This window comes from Myotis brandtii, unplaced genomic scaffold, assembly GCF_000412655.1.
Source record: "Myotis brandtii unplaced genomic scaffold, ASM41265v1 scaffold157, whole genome shotgun sequence".
Lineage (NCBI taxonomy): Eukaryota > Metazoa > Chordata > Mammalia > Chiroptera > Vespertilionidae > Myotis > Myotis brandtii.
The window spans coordinates 3,858,108-3,883,438 of record NW_005355708.1 but is presented as its reverse complement, the minus strand read 5'-3'; the positions used below and the strand labels follow the sequence as shown (position 1 = coordinate 3,883,438).

General features: G+C 47.3%; 2 protein-coding genes across 2 annotated transcripts; both read right to left on the bottom strand.

Moving 5' to 3' along the window:
- Positions 1 to 5,647: 5,647 nt before the first annotated feature.
- LOC102241917 (keratin, type I cuticular Ha3-I) lies at positions 5,648 to 11,475 on the bottom strand. The gene is made up of 7 exons (XM_005861968.2): positions 11,131 to 11,475; positions 9,157 to 9,239; positions 8,319 to 8,475; positions 6,961 to 7,122; positions 6,751 to 6,876; positions 6,142 to 6,362; positions 5,648 to 5,940 (listed from the first exon to the last, which is right to left on the bottom strand). Exons 1-7 carry the CDS (start codon positions 11,473 to 11,475, stop codon positions 5,823 to 5,825), a joined length of 1,212 nt encoding a protein of 403 aa, XP_005862030.1. The 3' UTR covers positions 5,648 to 5,822.
- A 7,097-nt stretch (positions 11,476 to 18,572) lies between these two features.
- Positions 18,573 to 24,139, bottom strand: LOC102252559 (keratin, type I cuticular Ha1-like). Its single transcript, XM_005861829.2, has 7 exons — positions 23,748 to 24,139; positions 22,212 to 22,294; positions 21,155 to 21,311; positions 20,059 to 20,220; positions 19,849 to 19,974; positions 19,473 to 19,693; positions 18,573 to 18,759 (listed from the first exon to the last, which is right to left on the bottom strand). The coding sequence occupies exons 1-7, from the start codon at positions 24,093 to 24,095 to the stop codon at positions 18,648 to 18,650; spliced, it is 1,209 nt and encodes a 402-aa protein (XP_005861891.1). The 5' UTR covers positions 24,096 to 24,139; the 3' UTR covers positions 18,573 to 18,647.
- Positions 24,140 to 25,331: the final 1,192 nt, after the last annotated feature.

The following is a 25,331-nucleotide window of genomic DNA, read 5'->3' as shown; positions in this document are numbered from 1 at the left end:
CATTTTCTATGTGTTTTCTTGGTTCATATCCAGGACAACTATATAGGATAAGTATTATCTTCATCTTGAGAAAACCAAAGCTCATGGAGGTCAACTACTTTAACTAGAAGATGCAGGGCTTGGATTTGACCCAGATATGTCTGCTTCTGAAACCCAGCCTCCTTCCTCATCTGTGTTTCTTGAGGGAACCAGAGGAAACTGCCTCTTTGTCTTGAGATAAGTCTTAGAGTAAGAATATAGTCAAGTGATTGTGAGTTTCACAAGCACAGAGGCCATAGCTGATTTATTCACCGGTTTGCATGCATGGTTACCAGATGGTAGGCACTCATACAAAGTTACAAATGAATGGCTAAATAAAATCATAACGGAATGTGAGATGAACTCTCGTCAGCAATGCAGTCAAAAAGTGCCAACTGGAAGAGAATGGAGTCCCTGGTGCCGTTCCTCACTCGCCCCTCATCTCTCTCAGTCTCTGCTTTGCTCAGTTGGGTCTGGAATCAGCACTGTTCTGTAGGACCTGCTGCCATAATGGAAATGTCCACGTCTGCTCCACCAACATGGGGTCCACTGGACACACATGACCACTGAGCACTGGAAATGTGGCCGATGTGATGGAGAAACCGGATTTTTCACTGTATTTAATGTTTATATATTTTCATTGAATAGCCACATGTAGCCAGTGGCTTCTGAGTTGGACAGTACAGCTCGAGATTCTGTTTCAGATGACATGGCAGGCTCGGTTGTTGGAATTAACCTGCATCATGAAAATAGCTAAATATGCTGTTTTTCCTTTTTTTTTTTTTTTTGAGCCTTCTTGAGGCATCAAAGAACTGAGAAGATAGTACAAATTGCCAAGAAATTATCAAAGAACTAAGTAATTGGTAGGTGCTCAGAGAGGTGGACTGAGCACTATAATTGCTTCTCCCTCAAGGACATTTGCTGAATTTGACAAACTTGAATTACAGAAACAGAAAATAAAGTCCAGGTCTCACCCATAGTGGAGACCCTCTAGGAGATTCACCCCTCCGTAAGGCTGGGACCCCTAAGGGCCACACCCTTGGGGTAATGGTGAGCCATATATAATCTCAGCCCACCCACGCCTACCACAGGGCACTGGTCTTGCACATCACCTGTGTGATTCCAAAAAATTCAGGCCATGAATTTAAAGAGGTCTCTGACCGGTAGTGCCAGAGTGCAGTGGCAGGAACAAATGCCACTCTTTTCTGGAGGAACGCACAACATCATCCTACCTCAACGAAGTCCCACAAATAATATTCCAAGGAAAATGAAGGTGGTAATCATTAGTGTTGTTCACCACATGTTTCTCTCTCTGCCTTTCACAAATATGGCAGGAATGCTCTTCCTACCTCCTTTGAAGTTGGCATGACTAAGTGACTTCCTTTGGTTAATAACATGTGAATGTTATTCACTGAAGACCGAAGCTTATGAGTCATTACAGAATGGGCCGCCCTCCCAAGCAGATCTGTGGAAGTGTAGCTAGAGTCGGAGGTACTGTCAGCCTGGCTTCTTGAGTAAGTATGACAATTGGAGCCTCCTCATGGCCAGTGGTGGAATTAGAGCACAAGACATAAACTCTTGTTGTGATGAGATTTGGGAAACCTGGGAGTTGTTACTGTGGTAACTGTAACTTTGCCTGTCATGACTGATGCAATGAACAACTCACAGTCACTCATGACTAAGCACACAAGGAAACAAGGCACCATGAGTGAGAGCCAATAGAAACAACAGAGCATAAACAAACCACAGAGACTTCAGAAACTGGAATTATCAAACACATCCTATCTAATAAAGAGGGAATATGCTAATTGACACTCACACCATCGCAAAGATGGTGGCACCCACAGCCAATAAGGAGGGAATATGCTAATTGACACTCACACCATCGCAAAGATGGTGGCACCCACAGCCAATAAGGAGGGAATATGCTAATTGACACTCACACCATCGCAAAGATGGTGGCACCCACAGCCAATAAGGAGGGAATATGCTAATTGACTGCCACGCCTTCAAAAGATGGCGGCACCCACAGCCACAAGATGGCAGTGCCCAGTCCCCTCAGCCCTGCTGGGGCGGCAGGCACGCGGCAAGGCTGGGCCCACCTGGGGGCAGGCCCGGCCTTACTGCGTGCCTGCCTCTGGAGACCCCCAGTCCCAGCCTGAGGCACAGGCAAGCCTCGGATGGTGGCTGCCCAGCCGCCCAGGGCCACCTGAGGCTCAGGTAACCAAGGTCGGCCGAGGCTTGCACTGCCGGCAGTGGCAGCAGCAAAGGTGTGATGGGGCGTCACCTTCCCCTGATCGCCGGGTCACCTCCTGCCCCTGAGGGCTCCCAGACTGTGAGAGGGGGCAGGCCGGGCTGAGGGACCCCTCCTCCAATGCATGAACTTTCATGCATTGGGCCTCTAGTATTATAATATGTTTCTAAACATATTATAATATGTTAAAAAAGCAGTTGCCAACCAGTGGTCTGCGGACCACTGGTGGTCCGTGAGGTCCAAAAGGTTGGCAACCACTGCTTTAGAGGAATAAATGACAAGCTGGAGTATATATGCAAGGGTGGTCTTTAAAAATACAGCTGATAAAAGAAAGTCAGCCCTGTTTAGATGCCCATAGAATTGTGTGGGTGCTGGAAAATACAGATATAATGTCTGCTGCTTTCATTTGGTTCCCACCCAAGGGAAAGACAAACCAGAGGCCCCAGAGAGAGTCCCTGTTCTGGTCTCTACTGCTGCGTAACAAACACCCCAAATATAGTGCTGTAAATCAACAAACATGTTATTCTGCTCATGGATTCTGTGGGTCAGGCATACTGAAAAGACACAGCAGATGGTCCGTCGCTGCTCTATGATGAGTATCCTCTGGAGAGGCATGAAGACTGCATGGGCTTCCTCAGGGCTTGGTGTCTGGGTCTCAAGCATCCCAGGAGAACCTGGTGGAAGCTACTTGTCCTTTCATGAATGATCCTCAGAAGTCACAGAGTGTCACTTCCTCTGCAGTCGCAAATTGGCCCAGGTTTGAGGGAAGGATCTATGTCAACAGGAAAACCAGCTCTTATAAAAAGAGCATGGGGATAAGAGTTATTGATGCACAGTCTCTCCCTTCTCCTAGGCAATCCTTTCCCTTATCTATGGGATGCTAAGGTTCTATAGTCATTGTCCTCTGCCTCTTCCCTCTCCTTTCTCCTCAACAGCAAAACCAAGATGTGTCTGGTATCAGCTATTTCCTGAGGTTTACTAATAACCCTTTAACTGAACCATACAATACATTCTCACTCTATGCTTTGCTTCTCTCTCTCCCTCCACCCTCTCTTCCTCTCTCTCTATTTTCCTCCCTCACTCCCATAAACAAGAAACTAGGGGGACATTCTCACTCTATGCTTTGCTTCTCTCTCTCCCTCCGCCCTCTCTTCCTCTCTTTCTCTCTATTTATCTCTCTCTCTTTTCCTCCCTCACGCCCATAAACAAGAAACTAGGGGGGCGTTATTCAAAGGAAGTTGAAGGAAGGAAGAGAGAAGCCTTCTGAGCTGACCCTGAAGGCAAATTTAATTCAATACCTACCTCCAGGTTCGTTGAAGCCAGGGAAGAGTGAGAACCAGAAAAGATGGTCCAAACATGTTGAATGCACACTTGTCTCCATTCCAGTCTCCTATTCCCAGGAGAAGCTTCCCAGGCCTGTATTTTATGTTTGGGACATTCATGCCACCACAGACCCCATTACCTGCCATCTTGGCACTCTCTATCCATGTATTGGGGTTCTCCAGTGAAACAGAATCAATAGGAGATATATATGATGAGATGTATGATGGAACCTGGCTTATGCGATTATGAGACTAAGAAAGCCCCTGATCTGCCATCTGCAAGCCAGAGAACCAGGAAAGCTGGTGGTGTGATGCTGTCTGAGTCTGAAAACCAGAGAACCACGGGCACGATGTCCAAGGGGAGGGGAGGATGAAGGTCCAGCTCAGGCAAAGGAAGTGCATCCACTGCTTTTTTGCTCTCTATGGGGCCCTCCGTGACTGAATGATCCCCTCCCACAGTGGTGAGGGCGATCAGTCTTCTCACTGGGAAAAGGATCTTTGTGACCAAAACAAAACTGTATGACTTGCAACTCTCCAATCAGACATGTGTGTTCCAAAGAATTTCCACTCACACCTTTATGTCAGGTTGAAATGTCATATCCCAATTTTTCAAGGGGTTATGGGGAAACAGGGCTCACCAATCTACTGGGTTTCACCATATTTCTTTTTATGCCCCTACTAAAAAAATTTTGAGTCCAAACCTATGTTTACTTATTTTTATGCATTTTATAATATGTATATATACAACATCTGTAAAACATTATGCATGTTGTTAAATATGCACCAGACATGACTAATGAAAAATTTTAAAGGACTAAGTCCTCTGTGATAAAGCTTTAAAAATTATATTAGTTTTTATTATAAAGTAGACATAAACATTGGCACTCCCAAAATATATCGTAATTCAGTCATATGAAAGATAATGTTAACATTAATAATATTTTGGTGAGAGAATGTGATTGAAAAGGAATCTTTTTTAACATTTTGGTTTAGTGACTTGTAATGCATTGACTTAAAAGTCTGGTTCTGTGTACAATATATTTCTGCATATGTTCATAACTATGAAATTTTCAGGAACAAAAATAGTCACTGCTTGATTTCGATGACTGTGGACAAAAACCTCTCCAACATGTGGAGATTGAGTTGGAGAAGATAATTGTTGGCTGAGATTATTTTCCCTAGTTCTTTCCAGGTTACAATATTTCACGTTCCCAAGAGGCACAGACTTCCTTTCAAGATCCACTTCCTCCTGTTGTTGACCTGTTTTTGTGATTCGATCACATGTTCCCTCTGAAGAGCTTGACAGAAAACATTTGCAGAGAACCTCATGGATTTGCCATTCCTTTCCCACCACCTTCTTCCCAAACATGAAATCCGAAAGAATGAGTGGGTATGTCTAGTGGAGACTTTTCCTTTAAATAGAAGTCACAGACCATATATTAGAGTGAATGATCCCTTCATTTGATGGAAGAACACCGGTTACTTTTTATTTATACAAGACACCCAACTTTGGAATTGATGAACGAAAAGGACAGTTATCACTTTTGTGCCAGATTAAAAGTTTATTAGGAGGTTAACAAGGCATCTTTTATTGCATCTCCAAAGACCAAAAGAGTGACAAGGAAAATGTCTCTCAATTATGTTTAGCTTCATAGTGTGCCCATCAGCAATATCACATTTAATGAAATTTATTTTACAATCACATCTAGATGAGTACCTGTGAAAGCACAACACATTATGTAAATGTCACTGTGATAATAGATATTACTTGACCCTGTTATAGATTTCTCTAAGTGTCTCAGAAGATGGAGACAGTAAGGTGACTCTGCCATCTCTTATAGCAGTGGTTCTCAACCTTCTGGCCCTTTAAATACAGTTCCTCATGTTGTGACCCAACCATAAAATTATTTTCGTTGCTACTTCATAACTTTAATGTTGCTACTGTTATGAATTGTAATGTAAACATCGATATGCAGGATGGTCTTAGGCGACCCCTGTGAAAGGGTCGTTCGACCACCAAAGGGGTCGCAACCCACAGGTTGAGAACCGCTGTCTTATAGGAAAGAATCAAGCCAGGAATTTCAGCAGAAGCCTAGAGGTGAACCCTGGAAGCTGGTGCAAGAGAAGTTTCTTCCTTTATCCAAAGTGGTCACTGTTGGAGATGTTTGAACCAAGTAGAGTTGAGATGTGACTTCGGAGCCCTTCTCCTCCTCCTGGCACCAGGGCCTCTAGCACACAAAGGTACTGCAAGGCCCACACCGAACACGCGGGCCACAAGGATTGGAGACACAGGGTCCAATGGGCTTGTCACATGCATTGGTTGTAGCACATGGGTTGCAGGGAAGACTGGAGACAAAACCATTGGGGCAAGTTAGGGTGACATGAGCTGAAGAAACTGGAAGATACTAAACACACTTTGTTTATATCTTTCTTCCTTTGTTGCCAACCAAACTCTTGAAGTTATAAAATGATTTCCATCAAGAAGAGCCCCCACCCCCCCACAACCTCGTGTGCTCTCAAGGAAAGTATAACTAGCTTCATACTCACTTGCAGTCCTCGCTCTCCAGCAGGCCCCGGTACGTGTTGATCTCACACTCCAGCCGGGCCTTGACGTCCAGCAACACCTGGTACTCCTGGTTCTGCCGCTCCAGGTCGCATCTGATCTCACTCAGCTGCTCCTCCACGTTGGTGATCATGCACTGCACCTGGGACAGCTGGGAGCTGTAGCGGGCCTCGGTCTCTGTCAGCGTGTTCTCCAGTGAGTCCCTCTGTGTGGGGAAGAGGAAGAATGTCACAGAGCTGCTCCTTTAGCATGTCCCTACATAGGGTTCCATAGAAGTCACAAGCTTCCACAGTTAAAGAGGCACCCAGCCAGTATTGCTCAGTGGTTAAGTATCGACTTATGAACCAGAAGGTCACAGTCAAGGCACATGCCTGGGTGACAGGCTCAATCTCCATTAGGGGGCATGCAGGAGGCAGCCGATCAATGATTCTCTCTCATCATTGATGTTTCTCTCTCTCTCCCTCCCTCTCCCTTCCTCTCTGAAATCAATGAAAACATTTTTAAAAAAAGAGTTAAAGAGACTGTGACCCAAAGGGCTGCCCTGTGACTCTGATTCCCCGACTTTCTCACCAGCAGGTCTGAACAATACCCACCAGGTTGTGCTGGGCCTGCAGCTCGATCTCCAGGGCGTTGACCGTGCGTCTCAGCTCAATGATCTCCGCCTGGCAGGTCTGCAGCTGCTCTGAGCTGGACACCACCTGCTTGTTCAGCTCCTGGGTCTGAAACACCAAAGGTAAGAGACAGGATCAGACTCTGCCTTAAGGGTTCCAAGGTCCTGGGTGGCCATGTGCTGAGATGCCCACCTGGTTGGTGAACCATTCCTCCACGTCCCTGCGGTTGGTCTCTACCAGGGCCTCATACTGGCACCTGGTCTCATTGAGCACGCGGTTCAGGTCTACAGTGGGGGCAGCGTCCACCTCCACGTTGAGGCGGTCTCCAATCTGGCAACGCAGGGTGTTGACTTCCTGATGGAAGATTTAAAGTATTTGAACAGTATTTATTACATTTTAATGATTTAAAAAATTAAAGGATCCTGATCCTCTCCTCTAAGAATGCAATTCAACTTGTGATCATTCGTAAGCTTTCAACAGCTCAGTTCCCTCTGATCCTCTCATTAACTGGGTTCTATATTCATGACTAATCTGTGTATTTCACTCTACAAAATGCTTTCAAGTCCATGACCTCTTTCCAGCCTCGTGTTCAGTGTACCACTCCTCATGTGGAAGGTGAAGTATAATACACCACAGTTTGCACTATGGGTCCCCAAACACCAAGTTTGGAGAGATTTTGCTGGTATACCAGAAAGCCTCTTATGTTGGATTCTTAACCATGGGTAATAAAAAGGATAGAGTCTGGCTAAAGATGAATTAAAGACTGCTTACTTCAAAATCTGCCATTGTCGCGTAACTGGTGATTTGTTGGTTCCACCAGCATAGATCTTGCTGGAGGAAATCAGTGTCTCTTCATTTCACTGCTAATCTCACTGAGCCAACATTGTGTGGTGCTTGGGCTTCGGTGGACGTCAGGCAGATTTGAGTTGGGTCTCACTTCTACCCCTTACTATATGGCTTCTAGAAGCTTCTAAATGCCCCAATTTCTACCCCTGGAGTTCAAAAGCACTTGGTACAACATTTGGCACACAACATGTACTTAAGTAATATCAACTGTCACCATTTACATTGTTTGGGAATTTAAGGTTTGCATGGAATATCTGTTTTCTTTATTGTGCAACCGAGCAGTGGTGGTGAGCATTTTTCTCAGTGTTTCCTGTCAAGCAGAAAGCGCTCTGAGTGAGAAGGAAGGAAGAGAGGGGCTTCGTTTCCAGCTCAGCCCGCTCTGCTGTGTCGAGAGGCCTCATCCTGGCCTCTCCAGTTGCTAAGTGGAAAATCTGGATAAAAGACCCCCGCAGACGTGCTCTGACTTGGGGACTGCCTAGTTGCCGGCCTTTCATTATTGGGCTCGCCAGCTTCCTTCACTCTCATTCTTGCCTCCGGCAGAAAACTCCTAATCTGCTATCAGGGATGTTTAGGTTACTCATTCTCGATAAGCCCCTTTTTGTTTGGAAAACACGTTCCCCAGCTTGCCGAGCCTCTCCCACACCCCATGGGGTTGGAAACAGGCCGTGGCAAGTTCAAGCCCGTTGCTCCTTGGGAAACCTCACCTGCTCGTGGTTCTGCTTGAGGCAGAGCAGCTCCTCCTTCAGGGACTCCACCTGGGCCTCCAGGTCAGACTTGCACAGGGTCAGCTCGTCCAGGATCCTGCGCAGGCTGTTTATGTCCGACTCCACCAGCTGCCGCAGGCCCATCTCCGTCTCGTACCTGCAATACGTAACAGGAGCATCAGATGCAGGCCTGACCTAGACTCTGGTTTGGTTTGTCAGACAACTGGGAGTTGGGGCTTGTGTTTTGTACAACCATCTCTTTCATTTAGGTTTTTAACACCGAGCAGTAGCTCCTAGAGAAAAATCCCCTGGTGATTATTTTTTAAAGTATATTTTTATTGATTTCAGAGAGGAAGGGAGAGGGAGAGAAGGAAACATCAACGATGAGAGAGAATCATTGATCGAGCCCGCAACCCGAACATATGCCCTGACCGGGAATTGAACCGTGACCTACCTCCTGGTTCATAGGTCGACCCTCAACCACCGAGCCACGCCAGCTGGGCTGTAATTATTTTTAATAAATAAAGAGCCAGTGGACTTAAAGGGATAAAAGCCCATAAAAACGGTGAGATGTCCAAAATTAATACATCTCCCGTAGTCTCCCGATGGACTTCTGTGCAGAGGAGAGCACTGGGGAGCAGGCTCCGGCACTAGGTTGGGGGATGTCGTTCTGCAGAGAAGCAGGAGGTGAATCCGGAAAAGAGGTCTCTAAGCTCTGGTGAGCCTCAAGCCCTTGGGGAACACACGCAGGGAAACGCTGTTGATGTTCATCAGTGTTGAGCACAGGCTAAGGGCACGGAGAGGACAGAGAGAAGGCAGCACCCCGCTTGCCACTCACTTGGTCCTGAAGTCGTCCGAGGCCAGCTTGGCGTTGTCGATCTGCACCACCAGCCGGGCATTCTCCGACTTGCTGCACAGGATCTGGAAGACCCAACACATGCTGGAGTGAGCTGGGTTACTTTCAGCAGCGGCAATCCCTACTAATTTATCTATCTGGAAGGAGCACCCTAGTAGATCTTGTATAAGACTATTAAGTGCTATCTCTGTGCTCAATAACTATTTGAGAAATTTAATTTGAAAAGAACACCCAGAAAAGTATCAGTAGATAAATTATCTTTCTTTTTCTTTCCTAATAAGCAGTACTGAGAAGTTGATAATAAGTAACATTTATTTTTTTAAAACTTACTATATGTCTGGCATGGTTCTAAGAGCTGAGGATACAAAAATGAGTAAGCACTAGATCCTGCCCTCAAGAAACTCCCAATCCAACGGGGAAGATATATATATATCGTCCAAAATGACCAAAGCTCGACCAAACATCGGAAGTCAGTCCTGCAGTCAGTGCTGGGTCGCCGTGGCGACACAGCATTGACTGCCGCACTGTGGGCGCCTCATCGACCCAGCACTGACTGCCCAGGGGGCTGTGATCAGACCAAGAGAGAAAAAACGGCTATTCCTATATAATACATAAAAATCTAGAAAGATTTAGAGAAAATAAAATAAAAGATATGCCAGGTAAACATTGAACAGAAGAGCTGAAGTTGCTGCATGAATACTGGATACAGGCTTGAAGCCAAAACACAACTCATGAGATAAAGTTAGTCATTGTAACATAACAAAAGGTTCCTTTCACTAAAGAGAAAAGATGGTTCCCAATACTGATACACATAATAGAACAGTGTGGGGGTTCAGAATGAGCCTCACCAATATGTCTCAGTGGTATGCAGATTTTTGAGCTAAGGGCAATTTTAGCTTCAGGCTCAAGTGTAAATTCTGCCCCTCCCTTTAACTACCTAAAAAAATTGAATTAGAGGCCTTGCCAATAATAAGACATTATCCTATATAATAAAAGGCTAATATGCAAATCGACTGAACAGCAGAATGACCGGTTGCTATGACACGCTCTGACCACCAGGGGGCAGATGCTCAATGCAGGAGCTGTCCCCTGGTGGTCAGTGTGCTCCCACAGGGGGAGCGCCGCTCAGCCAGAAGCCAGGCTCATGGCTGGCTAGCACAGCAGCAATGGTGGGAGCCTCCATGGCAGTGCTAAGGATGTCCGACTGATGGCTTAGGCCCGCTCCCCTAAGCCATCAGTCGGACATCCTCTGAGGGCTCCCAGTCTGCAAGAGGGTGCAGTCTGGGCTGAGGGACCCCCGCCCCCCGAGTGCACAAATTTCATGCACCGGGGCTCTAGTAAGGAAATAAACTTGCAGCTGGGAACATGGGCTGGATCAGGAAAGCAGCCACGCCCTCCCGGCCACCCAGGATGGCTTGGCACCATGTCCTGGTAGGTAGTTTTCAAGCTTTCTGGTTCTAGCCAACCATTGTATGCCCTCACTGGACAGTACAACCAGGAGAAACCCAGAGGCATCTAGGTCAGGACAATGATGTCACAGAGATTAGGGACCCACAGAGGACAGTAGTAAGAGGTCAGAGCCATCGAAAGTCCAGATGCGGGAGAGAGAAATGGTCTGGTCTTTACAGAAGGTTCCGCTTTACCGAAGGTTCTCGGGCCCAGTCTTTTCTCTCACCCCAGGGTAGTAATTCCGGAGCTTGGCAAATGCACAGCAGCTTTTAATTACAGCGTATTTATGCAAAGTGCTGCTGCCTCCACAAAGACTAACACTATGCAAATGTTCAGACTTAACAGTCCTGGGCCTAGAAGAACATGGGCCTCCCGGAAACAAAATGGAAAAGCCAGACTGGAACCCCTGTGTTTTAATCCCCCCAAGAGCCTGTTTTATTTCTGAATCAGAGCTCACATTCCCTCCCTACAAGGTCCTGCCTGGGCAGTGCGGTGCCCACCCCTCACCTTCTGTTGCAGCTCCTCGATGGTCCGGAAGTAGGACTGGTAGCTGGGGCACATCAGGGGCTCCTGGGGCTGGCAGCGCTCCTGGATGAGGCTCTCCAGCTCCGCATTCTCCCGCTCCAGCTGCCGCACCTTCTCCAGGTAGCTGGCCAGGCGGTCGTTCAGGAACTGCATGGTCTCCTTCTCGCTGCCATTGAAGGAGCCCTCGCAGAACCAGCCGCAGTTGCTCACGTTGGCGGGGATGTTGCTGGCCCCGGGCAGGGGGGTGCTGTGGCAGCTGGGGGCCACGCAGGGCCGGGCGGGGCAGCTGGAGCGGCAGCTCAGGTTGGGCAGGCTGCAGGTGGGCATGGTGCGCTGGGGGCCACGCAGGGCCGGGCGGGGCAGCTGGAGCGGCAGCTCAGGTTGGGCAGGCTGCAGGTGTACGGCATGGTGCTGGGAGGGAGCGAGGCGCCGGTTGAAGACAGAGTCCCAGTTCTCCAAGGAGCGTGTGGGTCTCCTAGTTCTGGGAGCCTTTATACCCCTTCCACAGAGGGTGTGAACATGGAAGGCAGCCCTTTTATTCCTACTTACTTGGCGATGGTCAAAAGCCCTTCCCCTTGGTTTGTTATGTTTCCTCAGAAGAGTCCCTCACCTCATAAAAGTCTTTACTGGGGCTTCTCCCTACCTCAGGACTCCTCATCCATGCTGAGTGTCGATGAAGTAAGAGCCTCACTGTGTGGCTTCAAAGCACTGGCCTCGCGAACGCCCTGGCCTTTATTACTGGGCGTGGTGGGTCAGGAATACTGTCGTTCCTTTGCTTCCTGGCTTCCCAGCCCTGGCTCCTTGGCAAACCTCTGGCTCTGCTCGCTATGACAGAAAAACTTAGCTCCTGCCTGTGTGTCCTTGGCTAGGTCAAATTTCCAGCACTGGCTTCTAAACCCATGTTCTCAGAAAGAAGAATAAATCCCTCTGGAACCATTCAAACTGCCTGGTTCCCAGTGGCCGTTGCCTGATATGCGGGCACCACCTATATCTGTGATAATGTCAGTCAACCAAATAACAGATGTTCACCAGGATCATAGTTCGGACAGGAAACAGTGAGGAATGGAGGGTCAGACCAGGGCTGTGGTCAGATGGAGCTAGCATTTGTTGGGCACCTACACAGGTCCAAGGTGGTGCTAGACACTTTTCAGAAACATGATCTCATTCACTCCTCACCATGAGCCTTCGAGGATGAGTGGTATTATACCCATTTTACAGATGGGCCAAACGAGGCATAGAGGGTAGGAGTTAATATGTTGTGAAGCCAGGATGCCAGCGCGGATCTCTCCTCTTTCCATCATACTATGCTTCCTAAATAAGTGAACTACCCCCTTCTCTAACTTCTTCAGACCTCAGTAAGTTGGGAAGTTCTGCATCAGAGGAACTGGGAGAAGCTCAGTAAGGACTGTGTGAGCCAGGGAGTGACAGATGAGGGTGGAGGAGAAGCAGACTCTTTCCATCCTCCCCTGCTGCATAGGTACAAATGACCGACCTCCTTTCCTAACTTCTGACAGATCCTCTCTTCCTTCCCAAGCTCTCATCTCACCTTGAACATGGCGTTGTCATGATTCATGTCTACCTCTTTCTCTAGATGAGTTCCCTGAAGGCATGGAGGACCCTTATATGAAGGTCCTTGAGTTTGGGCTTTATCTTAAGGGCAAAGGGGAGCCATTGAAGGTTCTAAGGAGAGAAGTGATATAGTTTCATTCTTGATAAGCTGCATTTGAAGGAACAGGGAAATGTTCAGCAGGTCCTCGGAGTTGACTAGAATTCCTGACAGATATAATCCCAGTGCAGATATGAGTGCTAGAGAAATAAGCCCAGGGAGAGAGTCCACAAAGAGAAGAACAAGGGGCTGAGGACCAAACTTTGGAAAACTCCCCAACCAGAGAGCAGGATTAAATGGAGAACTGGCGAGAGAACATGAAGAGAGCCGGTTCATGGCACGACAGAAGGTCAAGGAGGAGAAAGCATCAAAGTGGAGTTGACGGTCAAAACTCTTAGTGTGGCAAGGGGCCCAGTAAGATCAGAACCATGGAGAGGGTCTTGGATAAGTTGACCAGCAAATTGCCAGGATCCTTCCAGAGTCACACAGGTATATACCACACCTGTGCTCTTCAAAATAACACCCACACCGAACTTTGGTAAACTGAGACTTTAAACACCCTGAGCTGAGATGTTCATTGTTTAGAGAAATCCTGCCACAGTCAGTCTGTACACCTGATTATAAAGCTTGTGAGCTTTGCTCTTACCCATACAGACTTTCTTACCATAATTAGTGTACTTTAAGCAGCTTCAAGCTGTCAGTCTTGTTTGGATCTGATGATTTATAATAGTTGGTGATGTAGGAACAAGTACCCAAGAAGCGGAAGCACTTGGAACTGTCCATGCCTGTAACTTCTATTTTGTTGCAAGGCATAAGGTGAGATGTACTTAATATCCTAAAGGGAGGTGATGAGGAAAGAATTCAGTTGTGTGCCTAGATATACTGCCCAGGGAGAAGAAGGGCTCCTTACCATCGTCCTAGCAGGGGACACAGCAGAACTCAAATAAAGATGCTCAGAGCAGAGCCCAAGCCCCTCAGCTACAGCTGCAGATCAGCAACCAGACTGCTTTGCTCTTCCTTTACTCCTTCCACCTCTTAAGGTAGAGCTCAAATGCCAAAATTATCAAAAGAGAGAGGGAAAATCTTGGAACAAGTGTGATGGTAAGGATCTTAATGATTATCTCATTCAAGTCTCTCACTGTACAAATGAGGAAACTGAGGCACAGGATGGAGAAATGGCTTGCTTAGGGTCTTATCATTTGAACCCAAATCTGCTGACCCCTTGAAGTCCCAGTCCCCATCACCATGCTTCAGAAGTGTTCAATAATTTCACAACCAATCCGATCTGCATTGCCTAGGTCCTAGGGAGAGAAATTAAAGGGAGTGACGGGGAGAGGGCAGAAAATCTTGCTGCCATAGATATGCTTAGTTGAAGAAGAATGAAGGGTGAATGTGGAGGTAATAGAATTCAGCAACATTGAAGTACTTTATGGACTGATTTCAATTTTTATTTTTATACTAGAGGCCCGGTGCACGAAAATCATGCACAGGGGAGGGGGGCGGCGGGGAGGTCCCCTCAGCCCAGCTTGCACCCTCTCCAATCTGGGACCCCTTGGGAGATGTCTGACTGCTGGCAGTCAGACATTCCTCTCACAGTCCAATCTGGGACCCCTTGGGAGATGTCCGACTGCTGGCAGTCGGACATTCCTCTCACAGTCTGGGACCACTAGCTCTTAACTGCTCACCTGCCTGCCTGCCTGATTGCCCCCAAATGCCCCCCTCTGTTGCCCCTTACTGCCCCCCCTGCTGGCCTGGACACCACCAAATGCTCCCCTCCCCCCCACCAGCCTTGTTGCCCCACGCAGCCTGCTGTTCAGTCATTTGGTCTCCCTCACTAACCCCCTGCCGGCCTGGTCACCCCATGCAGCCTGCTGTTCAATCGTTTGGTCATCCCTCACTAACCCCCCTGCTGGCCTTGTCGCCCCATGCAGCCTGCTGTTAGGTTGTCTGTCCAGTTGTTTTGGTCATGATGGCCCCTGGCTTTTTATATATTAGGATTGATGATACAATTATATCCCATCAGATACAGAATTATATCCCACCGTTTGGAGAAACTTAGAATCACAACTGTTCAAATGCTGATAACCCTACTCAAGAGCAATACACTGACCCCAAATAAGGTAAACAAATAGTTATAATAAAATTAAAATGATTGTAACAATGAGACAATTGAGAGATAAAAAAGAACCACATTACAATGATAGCACTGCATGTATTTGAATGGTAGGATTATGAATGCTTTCTTTTTCTTCTCTACTCTTTTTTGTCTCCTCCAAATTTTTTAAAAACATATTACTTCTGTGCAAGAAAAAGACATAAAATTAACATTAAAAATTCCAAAAGGAAATTCTTGCAAGTCTTCTAAAGCAATAAAGAGCTGTAAAGGGACGCAGGTAAGGCTCCTATTCCAACATAATCGTTAAATTGCCATTGAGCTTGTTATTCTGGAAATAAAGCCTTTGTCATGATTGGCATCCACACTCTTGTGGTAACTGCTGAGTTTGCCAGTTTCCAAAGGGAGCTATTAGGAAGTGATGAAGGGAAACTAAGCTTCCTATGGGATCAAAGGACCTGTTGCTCATGAATTGGCTGATGTGTAGGTCTCAGGTGCAGGTGAAGAGAATGCCAAGAGGACCCAGCCTTGGAGAAATGTTCTCCCAATGAACTGTCAGCCCATAGCCCAAGACAACTGGGTATTTCAGGATCACTTCGCCAGACGACATTCTTAGAATGGGTTTCCCACACACATGATGATAAAATGTCTTTTCTGCAGATAGTGCCAAGTCATATGAAGTCTAGAATCTTAGAATGTTGGCACTGCCAAGGAAGACCTGGGCAGCCATCTCATTCAACTCTTTCATTTTGCAGATGGGAAGGCATTGACACAGAGGGGGACGAAGCTTGCTGAGGCTCACGTGCAGAGTTTGTGGAAGAGTCTAAAATGGGGTAAGGTGCATTAGACTAGAGAAATAAGGGACAGGAGACAAGGCCTTTGGTCTTTGTGAGTGTTGGAACTCAAACCATTGAAAAAAGATACATCTCTCAAAAGACTGCACCCTTAATGAAAAGGTGAACTTAAAAAAAAATGTATGCTCATTGTTACAGGAAGTTTTAAAGAAGAAGAAATTGAACTTGCTCTTACTGGGTTCTAAATTTAAAATAGTATGCTATATTTTAAAAAGCCAGTCATAAAATACCACATATTGTATGATTCCATTCATAGGCTGTATCCGGAATAGGCAAATCTATAGAGACAATAGGGGTTGCCTAGGCCTGGAGGGTGGGGGGGCAATGGGAGTGACTACTAACTGGGTAAAAGAGTTCTTTCGGGGGGTGATGAAATATTCTAAAATTATGGTAAAGGTTAAATTATTCTATCAATATATTTAAAATCACTGAACTATATACTTCATATAGGTGAATTTTATGGTATATGAATTATATATTACTAGAGGCCATTGCACGAAGATTCGTGCAATAGGCCTTCCTTCCCCTGGCTGCCGGCACCAGTTTTCCTCCGGCACCGTTTTTCCTCCAGCACCCGGGACCCAGACCTTTGGTCCGGCCACAGAGGAGAAGCCAAGCCTCTTCGGTCTTCAGTCTTCAGTCTTCACTCTGGTCGGAGCCTTCTGTCTTCGCTCCACGCCTGCGTATGCAAATTAACCACCATCAACAAAGATGGGTTAATTTGCATAGTCACTCTGATTGACTGGTGGGCGTAGCGGAGTGACACCAATTTGCATGTTTCTCTTTTATTAGTGTAGATGGTATGAGTTATATTTCAATAAAGCTATTTTTAAAATAATAATTCTGAAGGATAAAACAATAGGACAGAAGCCATATTAAAAATTGATAGTGGTTTAGAAGTTTACACAGATGTTGAAAAGCATGAATCAGTTCTAGGAGCCCCTCGCTCCTAAGTAGGAAAACAAAACCAGCCCCAGCCCTAGACATAATGCAGTGAAGCTACACAGCACTAGAAACAAAGAGACAATCTTAGAAACAGTCCAAGAGAGATAAAAAAAAAGGATTATCAGCAATAGAACCACCATTAGATTGACAGTAGGCTTTTCAGCAATGACAACAAAACACAAAAGACAATGGTGTTTGGGAAGCACCTGTCCCTGATAAAGGCAGCTGCAGGCAACTATTGGTGGACAGTGGTCCCAGCATGTACAGAGAACTGATGAGAAGGATTGGACAGGGGTATTTGTACAAGGTGTGGAGGTGGTTCCTGGGATTGAACTTGCCCTGAAGGAAGGAAGAGAGGCTGGAAGGCACCCACCGGGTCTGGGACATTCTGCGCACAGCATGGAGTGTCACTCAATTATCTCCCAGGGTCTCATGCCTTAAGTCTGGATAAGGGAGCTCCAACATCAACAACAATGGAGTAAACATTCAAAGAACTGGAGTATGAATTGAAGACCAAGATTGGAGCAGACATCATCACAGCAGGGGGAGATAGTGTCAGCTTCATCTGAAGGAAAGAAGACATGACTAGGAATTTGGCCAATGACTGGGACAGTGGCATCGCACAGACCACAGCACCATAGCCATGGGAGCCACTAACCTTGGCCGACATCAGTGGGCACCAGTAGGAGCAGGGCCCCAGCAAAGCTGTCAGTTTTCACATTGGCAAAGATTCAGTGTCCTAGTTTGATGCTAAAGTACATTTTTTTATGGGGGAGGGGTCCCAAAATCCAAATTTAATCTCAGTGATTAAAACATTCAAATGAGAAGTGAAACACTTGAAAAATCTGTTGGGTTTTACTCAAATATAAGCTCCTGCTATTATGAGTTCTTTGCCCAAAGGCATTTCAAGAGATGTTTGGGGTGGTAATAGTCAGTGTCCTAGTTTGATGCTAAAGTACATTTTTTTATGGGGGAGGGGTCCCAAAATCCAAATTTAATCTCAGTGATTAAAACATTCAAATGAGAAGTGAAACACTTGAAAAATCTGTTGGGTTTTACTCAAATATAAGCTCCTGCTATTATGAGTTCTTTGCCCAAAGGCATTTCAAGAGATGTTTGGGACGCTAATAGCATCATCTTTCCCCAGGTGACAACTTTGAAGGATGCATAAACTCTGTGTGCTTGTTTGAAATCAGTTTTATTCTCTCATAGTCACACCTCACATGTAACTGACATTCAGAGAGGGAGGTCTGGGTTCAGGCCCATGGTTGTTACTATGCGAGCAAGAGAGAAAATTAGCCATGCAGTTCCTGGTACTTGGTTGCTGTCCCTCTTCTCGTCGGCACTTGGAAAAGAAACAGTGGAACTTTCTAGAAATGGTAACCGTTGTATTTTACTAAGTAAGGTCCCATAATGAACGTGTTTATCATATTTAGATGAGGCCTCTTGCCTTCGTGGCCCCACTGGTTTCCTGCTGGCCTGAGTGCATGCTGGGGCTCCTTGTGCTTAATGAATGTTAATGAATGATGACGAAGACCTTTTAGGAGAGGATTCAACTACACAGTCTGCCTAAGCTTTCAAGTGGGTTTATAAGAAGCACATAACATAGAGCGAACACTTGGAAAAGTATGAATACACATCGTCTCTGCTTTGCAAGAGGAAAGTTTATTAGAAGATGTGCAAAGGGACTGGGGAGCTGCCAGAGAAGGTCAAAGCAACAGAGAGAACCACAAAACATCTCAGATGACACCGTCATGGCCCAGACCTGTCTGACTCTCAGCTCAGACAATAACTACAGGAGAGCAGCCTTGAATGAAGAGGATCAGGCAGGCAGGGCTCAGAGCCGCCACATGCTGGGCATATGTTCTTCTTCTAGACCAGGATTGATGGTGATGCCTGCGGTGATGGTTGTCAGAGAAATAGGGCTGGTCCATCCGTGGTCTTCTGTCTTCATGCTATCCTCCTGCTGGCACCAGGATGTCTAGCAGGGCCCACAGCGGGTTCGGAAGCCACAAGGGGCGCAGGGATTGGTGACGCAGGGCCCGATGGGCTTGTCACACGCATTGGTCGTGGCACAGGGGTTGCAGGGCAGGCTGGGACACAGAAGTATTAGCTTGTTAGCATGAGAGGGATAATTTCTCTTTTAAAAAGGAGGCTCAACCCCAGGAGACATGGAGACAGGAGGAATTCATTCTCTGACACCTTAAGAAGCCAAGCCTCTTCTGATCACCTTTCTAAAAAGTCAGACAGTGGTGGCAGAAAAGAGCCAACCCTCGTGTTGTAATCCCAGCCCTCACTCTGTAACCCTGGAGTCCTGGAGAAGTCACTTCATCCCTTGAAGCCTTGGCCTCCCCGCTAAAACAGGATTAGTAAGACCTACCATACAGAATTGTGAAAAGTCCACAAGACTGTATTCATAAAAATTCTGTGTTAGGGGCCAAGTGCTGGACCCTGAGTTACTGAGTTATCCTCCCTTTTGATGTTCAGATGCTCATCTCGATGATGGTTATATGATCCTCACGTTGCCTGCCTCAGATGGGTCCAACTGGGATCCACAAAACAATGGATTGGGGCGCTTGGGTTAAATCCCACCCTGAAGGTGGTACAAAGCTTTATGTTCCCATCAGCACCCAAGTCAAGTCTCTCAAGTATCCTTTGGACCAGAAAATACCTTTAGCCCAGGTTACGGTAGCAAAAATACCGTACATCTGGTCTCTACAGACATGTTGGCTTCTGAAACTTGACTTGCAAAGTCCGTAATGTATCCTTCAGTAGAACTGGGCCTGTGCTGCCTGTGGGTACTCACTTGCAGTCCTCGCTCTCCAGCAGGCCCCGGTACGTGTTGATCTCACACTCCAGCCGGGCCTTGACGTCCAGCAGCACCTGGTACTCCTGGTTCTGCCGCTCCAGGTCACCCCTGATCTCGGCCAGCTGGGACTCCACGTTGGTGATCATGCACTGCACCTGGGACAGCTGGGAGCTGTAGCGGGCCTCTGTCTCCGTCAGCGTGTTCTCCAGTGAGTCCCTCTGTGTGGGGAAGAGGAAGAATGTCACAGAGCTGCTCCTTTAGCATGTCTTCCATAGGGTTCCACAGGGTTGAAGAAACTATGACCCAAAGAGCTGCCCTGTGACTCTGATTCCCCGACCTCACTTTCTCACCAGCAGGTCTGAACAATACCCACCAGGTTGTGCTGGGCCTGCAGCTCGATCTCCAGGGCGTTGACCGTGCGTCTCAGCTCAATGATCTCCGCCTGGCAGGTCAGCTGCTCTGCTGAGCTGGACACCACCTGCTTGTTCAGCTCCTGGGTCTGAAACACCAAAGGTAAGAGACAGGATCAGACCCTGCCTTAAGGGTTCCAAGGTCCTGGTTGGCCATGTGCTGAGATGCCCACCTGGTTGGTGAACCATTCCTCCACGTCCCTGCGGTTGGTCTCCACCAGGGCCTCATACTGACACCTGGTCTCATTGAGCACGCGGTTCAGGTCTACAGTGGGGGCAGCGTCCACCTCCACGTTGAGGCGGTCTCCAATCTGGCAACGCAGGGTGTTGACTTCCTGGTGGAGGAAGGAGAAGGAGTGAACCCACAGAAAGAGTCTAAAATAAACTCTCTTTGAGGGAATCTGGTGTGGTTGGAAGAGGTTTGCACTGAAATTTAGGACTTATGAGTTGAATTCCAGTAGATGGAAAACCCAGCTAAATTACCTCTTGTGATTCAGTCCTCCTGTCTGAGCCTCTCCTCATCTGTATCGTGAGGCTGCTTGGCTAAATGATTGCTAGTGTTTCTTCCCACTCCAAGATTCTATCATTTTCTCCAGATTTTCTCTTTTCTTAGTGATAAGCCTAGCATGATAACTGGTTTATAATTGTTGCTACTTACATATGGAGAAATGAGGTTTACCAACTACCGTTTATTTCATATTTCCTACCATCATACACTATCTGTTAAGGGTTGTATCCTCTTCATCACAACATCTAATGTTTGAGACATGCATCTGATTTCCTAGTATTACATTCAACCATCAGGTCAGAATCAACCATTATTTGAATCAAGCTTCATTTCTCCCACTTTCCTCATCCATCCATCCATCCACCCACCCACTAGCTTGGTTTCTAATATCTAGGGTGACACCTAATACAAAGAGTTTTCTATCTAGTTCAAGTCTCAGTCATTCATTTGGCTTCTATTCAGAAGATAACAGATCTTATCAAACAGTAGAAAGTATCTTAAACATCTTTGTCTGGACTATTCATTACAGGTCTGGCCCCAAGTAGAAATAGGTCAACTGAACACACTCTTTTAGATTTAAAAAATAAAAATAAAGAAAAGGAGGCCTGTGACTCATTCCCTAACAACCCCCCAAATATGTTTTGAGCAACCAACAAAATGTTGTGTTAGCTCTAGGATGCTTAGCAAAAACCCACCCTATCCTGCTCAGGGGCGTTGTAGAACTCCCACTATTGGGATGTTGGGGACTGGGACTCCCTCACCTCCTCGTGGTTCTGCTTGAGGCAGAGCAGCTCCTCCTTCAGGGACTCCACCTGGGCTTCCAGGTCAGACTTGCACAGGGTCAGCTCATCCAGGATCCTGCGCAGGCTGGTTATGTCCGACTCCACCAGCTGCCGCAAGCCCAGCTCCGTCTCATACCTGCACACACAGCCAAAGGTCCAAGGAGGCTAAAGAGGAAGAATTTCTCCCAGGCTTTACTTGGCTGACTTATATTTTGAATTTCTTTTCAAAGTTTATGAAAGGAAAAAATATCACCATGTTGAGTAAAAAGACCTATTTCTTCCCTGAGACCCGGAGAGAAGGTTCTAATCTAATAGTAACTGTGTTTGTTCTGAGTCCATTTACAGGTTGCTGTCAGCTAAGTCCTGTCATCTTGCCTTCTTAAGTGAGTCTAAACTTCGTAAGCCTGACATACATACTGTCTCACCCTCCTTCCAACCACCCCGAGAAGCCATCTAGCGTTGTGAATTAGAAGTCAGTCGGATTCAACCTTGACTTTGTGGCTGTGGATAAGTTCCTTAATCTCTCTGAGCCTTGACTTCCTCATCTGTAAAAGGGGAACCACACTAGCACTTCATCGGGTTGGCCTGAAGATGGAGAAAGGTCATCAGTAAAATTACGTTGTCAACTGTAGGGTCCCATCAAAATGCAAAGGATTTTATGATTGTGATGGTCATACCTAGAAAAATTGATAGATTCTCTGACATGGATTTTGCCTCCTGTATTTTCATGGGCTGAGAGTGACTAACCTATGCTAAGAAATCAGTGTGAAATTCACTTTTCAAACTTGGTCCAGACATGAAGTTGAAAGAAAGAAAGAATGGGTGGTTTCTTGAGCTCCTTCAAGCTAAACCTAAAATACAGAATCTTAGGTTCAGTGTGAGGAGATGTGGACACATTGGACCTAACTAAGCCCGTGCAAGAATCCTCCCATAGCATCCAGACAGCTTCTGCTCATATGCTCCCTGGACAGAGTCCCTCACTTTGCCATTCAGCCTGCCCCTCACTAGACTTCTCTGATCATTAGAGAATTCTCACTTGGTCCTGAAGTCGTCCGCGGCCAGCTTGGCGTTGTCGATCTGCACCACCAGCCGGGCATTCTCCGACTTGCTGCACAGGATCTGGAGCCAGAATTAATTGTGAGGTGAGTTATACTAAGAAAGAATGCCTTGTCTCTTCACGTAAAAAGCTATTTTAATTCAGCCACATTTATCCCAAATAGCTTCAAGTCTTCTCGGATGTTCAGTTTGGGGATAAAAGGAAGATTGATCAAACTGATCATTTCCAAACTAGAACCGTGGAGGGGAAATGTGCCTGCTGTCAGGAATCCTCTTGGTCTGCTGCTGGCTTCCTGTAGGCATTGAGATCCTGGGTACCAAGTCTCACAAAGTGGGACCAGTGCCCCAGTTTGCTTAGGATTAGGGGATTCCTGGGATGCTAAACCCAAGAAGATCCCAGGCAAACCGGGACAAGTTCATTATCCTAACTCCCAGGCCCACGTATTCGCCCTGCTGACTTCTCTCCACTCTCCCCTCAAGTTACCCTGGACAAGGCTTTTGTTGCACAAAGCTTCTCCCTCTACCTGGAGTGCCCGGGGATGCCCTCACCCACCTAGCAAGACCGCTTGCATAACCCAGCTCTTACAGGGGGTCACTTCCTCCGTGAGCTCTCACAGTACTTTGCCCTTAGCTAGTTACACTTCTTACCGCCTTCACCATGGTCATTCATTTCCACATCTCTCTCCCCTGTTGGATTGTCTTAGTACTTCATCCCTCACTCCAACACTGAGCCTTGTACTAAGTGTGGGTCAATATGCATGCTCTTCAGATTGCACAGCTCTTTCTGGCATTCACTTTGTCAGAACTACAGAACTGTGGACAGTAGATCCCCTCTGAGAATCAAGAGCTTGTGCAGTTGGCATAGCGCTCACCCTTCAAACTCTGCTCGGATGCTGCCTCTTCCAGGAAGCTCTCCCTGATTTGCACTATGTATTAAGTCCCACTCTGTGCTGACTCTTTACTTATCCCCACTTCTGCTTCTGCATTTCTGGCCCTGAATTCTCACTCGTGTGCATGCCTGCTTTCGGGGGTGGCACAGTGTCTGCGCCTATCAGTGAGGCTCTGGAGTTAAGGACCCTTCTGCTGTTTCTACAGTCTATTACTACAGATTTGAAAAGCTTTGAATATTTGAGAATTCACCAATGAAATTCCTAGTTCTGAGAAATAATTTGGTTGCATGTTTTGTTTTGAATGGTATGGGCTCTGAAAACAAGACCAGGATATCATAATGGAATTAAAGAATCTGCTATTCTGGTTTTAGGTAAGAAGCAGTGTAAGATTGCTATGTCTGATTTCGGCCTAAAGCCTTGCCCTCGCCCCAGTCTGTAAGTTTCCCTCATGGGGCTTCCCAAACAGATGTTCTAACACTACTTGATGGGCCACACCTAAGTTGATGAAGTCTGTGTCTTCATCATTCTCCACATTAGTTTCGCACAGTGTTAAATCCGTGCAGAAGCGGGTATGTTGAATTTGGGTAAATAGGTCACTATCTGGCAGTGCGGTGCCCACCCCTCACCTTCTGTTGCAGCTCCTCGATGGTCCGGAAGTAGGACTGGTAGCTGGGGCACATCAGGGGCTCCTGGGGCTGGCAGCGCTCCTGGATGAGGCTCTCCAGCTCCGCATTCTCCCGCTCCAGCTGCCGCACCTTCTCCAGGTAGCTGGCCAGGCGGTCGTTCAGGAACTGCATGGTCTCCTTCTCGCTGCCATTGAAGGAGCCCTCGCAGAACCAGCCGCAGTTGCTCACGTTGGCGGGGATGTTGCTGGCCCCGGGCAGGGGGGTGCTGTGGCAGCTGGGGGCCACGCAGGGCCGGGCGGGGCAGCTGGAGCGGCAGCTCAGGTTGGACAGGTAGCAGTTGTACGGCATGGTGCTGGGAGGGAGCCGAGCTCTGAAGGTCAGTGTCAAAGCCTGATTCCTTTTCTCTGGTGTAAGCCCTGGTCCTCTCCTCGGCCTTTATATTCCGTCAGCCGTGGGTGTGGCAACCACGTACAGCATTGCCCCCTCTACCCTGATTACCCATTTTTCCATTCATTTTCTAGCCGCCTCACGCGAGTCCTTCACCTCATAAAATGTTTTACTCTGGCTTCTTGCTAAGTCAGGACTCCTCACCCATCATGCTGGTTGGTTAAGTAAGGGCTTCAAAGTGACCAGCCTATTACCTTGTCCACAGGAGCGCTTATTCACAGGGTGTCGAGGTAGATTGACAGCTGTCCCCTGTCCCCCCCCGCCCCCCGAGTTGGGGGCACGTCTGTGCCTCTTTGTCCTACCCAAGGAGTGGCCTGTGCCTCACCCAGCTCCTACTCAGTAAGGACTCGGTGAGAACAACCCTCGGCGGCAGCCCATCTGGAAACCAGACTCCTGGGGTAGGGAATCCTGGAAGCTGCGGTCAGAAAGGACTCAGGAGGTCATCCAGTTCAATGTCCCTTAGCCAGGCCATCCAGGGCAGGGGGAGGCAATGGCAGCCTCTTCCTAATGGGGGGCAGGGGGGAGGTTACAGGGCGCCTCCCAGGCTCCGTTTCTGCTCTTCCTCAGTGTTCACAGAACATTAAGAAAACTAACGTCTTGGGACCTACTCAGCCAGAGGACTGTAGCATGTGCTTACACACAGTATGACTGTTATTAGAATGGCTCCTGCTTCCTGAGCACCCACTGTGCTAAGCACCTCAGATGCGTCATCTGCTGCAGTCCTCCCGAAACCTTGCAGGGTTTGTAGATGAGGACATCAAGCTCCTCCGTGGTGGAGCTAGCATGCAAACCCGGAACTCTCTGATTCCAAAGGCCGCGCTCTCTCCATCCCTGTCTCTCTCTTTCGATCTTCTCGCTGCTCAGATGCAACAGGACACAAATGGATTGAATCCAATGGGACTGAACCACTACTAGGACATACCCCCTCCTACCTTAGAATGGGCCAGGAAATAAAGTCCTGGTCTCGACCAAAGAAGAAAAGGATGTTTCATTCTAACGGAAGGAAGTCTGCTTAGTGGGGAAGTGAAATGCCCACCAAAAGCTAGAAAAAAGGAAGTCCTCGGTGGCTTTGACATTGAAACACCTGAGCCCAGTTCTCCAAAGGATGTGACCCTGAAAAGCCACCACATTGTTACG

Bases quoted from the DNA above. Each gene is read 5' to 3' on its own strand.
- LOC102241917 (XM_005861968.2), bottom strand. From the start codon at position 11,475: ATGCCCACCTGCAGCCTGCCCAACCTGAGCTGCCGCTCCAGCTGCCCC. The intron at 6,877-6,960 runs GTGGGCATCTCA...TTGGTGTTTCAG, and splicing joins AGGAATGGTTCACCAACCAG to ACCCAGGAGCTGAACAAGCA. The intron at 6,363-6,750 runs GTGGGTATTGTT...TTCCCCACACAG, and splicing joins TGCAGGCCCAGCACAACCTG to AGGGACTCACTGGAGAACAC.
- LOC102252559 (XM_005861829.2), bottom strand. From the start codon at position 24,095: ATGCCGTACAACTGCTACCTGTCCAACCTGAGCTGCCGCTCCAGCTGC. The intron at 20,221-21,154 runs GTGAGGGAGTCC...TTCCTCCACCAG, and splicing joins TCAAGCAGAACCACGAGGAG to GAAGTCAACACCCTGCGTTG. The intron at 19,975-20,058 runs GTGGGCATCTCA...TTGGTGTTTCAG, and splicing joins AGGAATGGTTCACCAACCAG to ACCCAGGAGCTGAACAAGCA.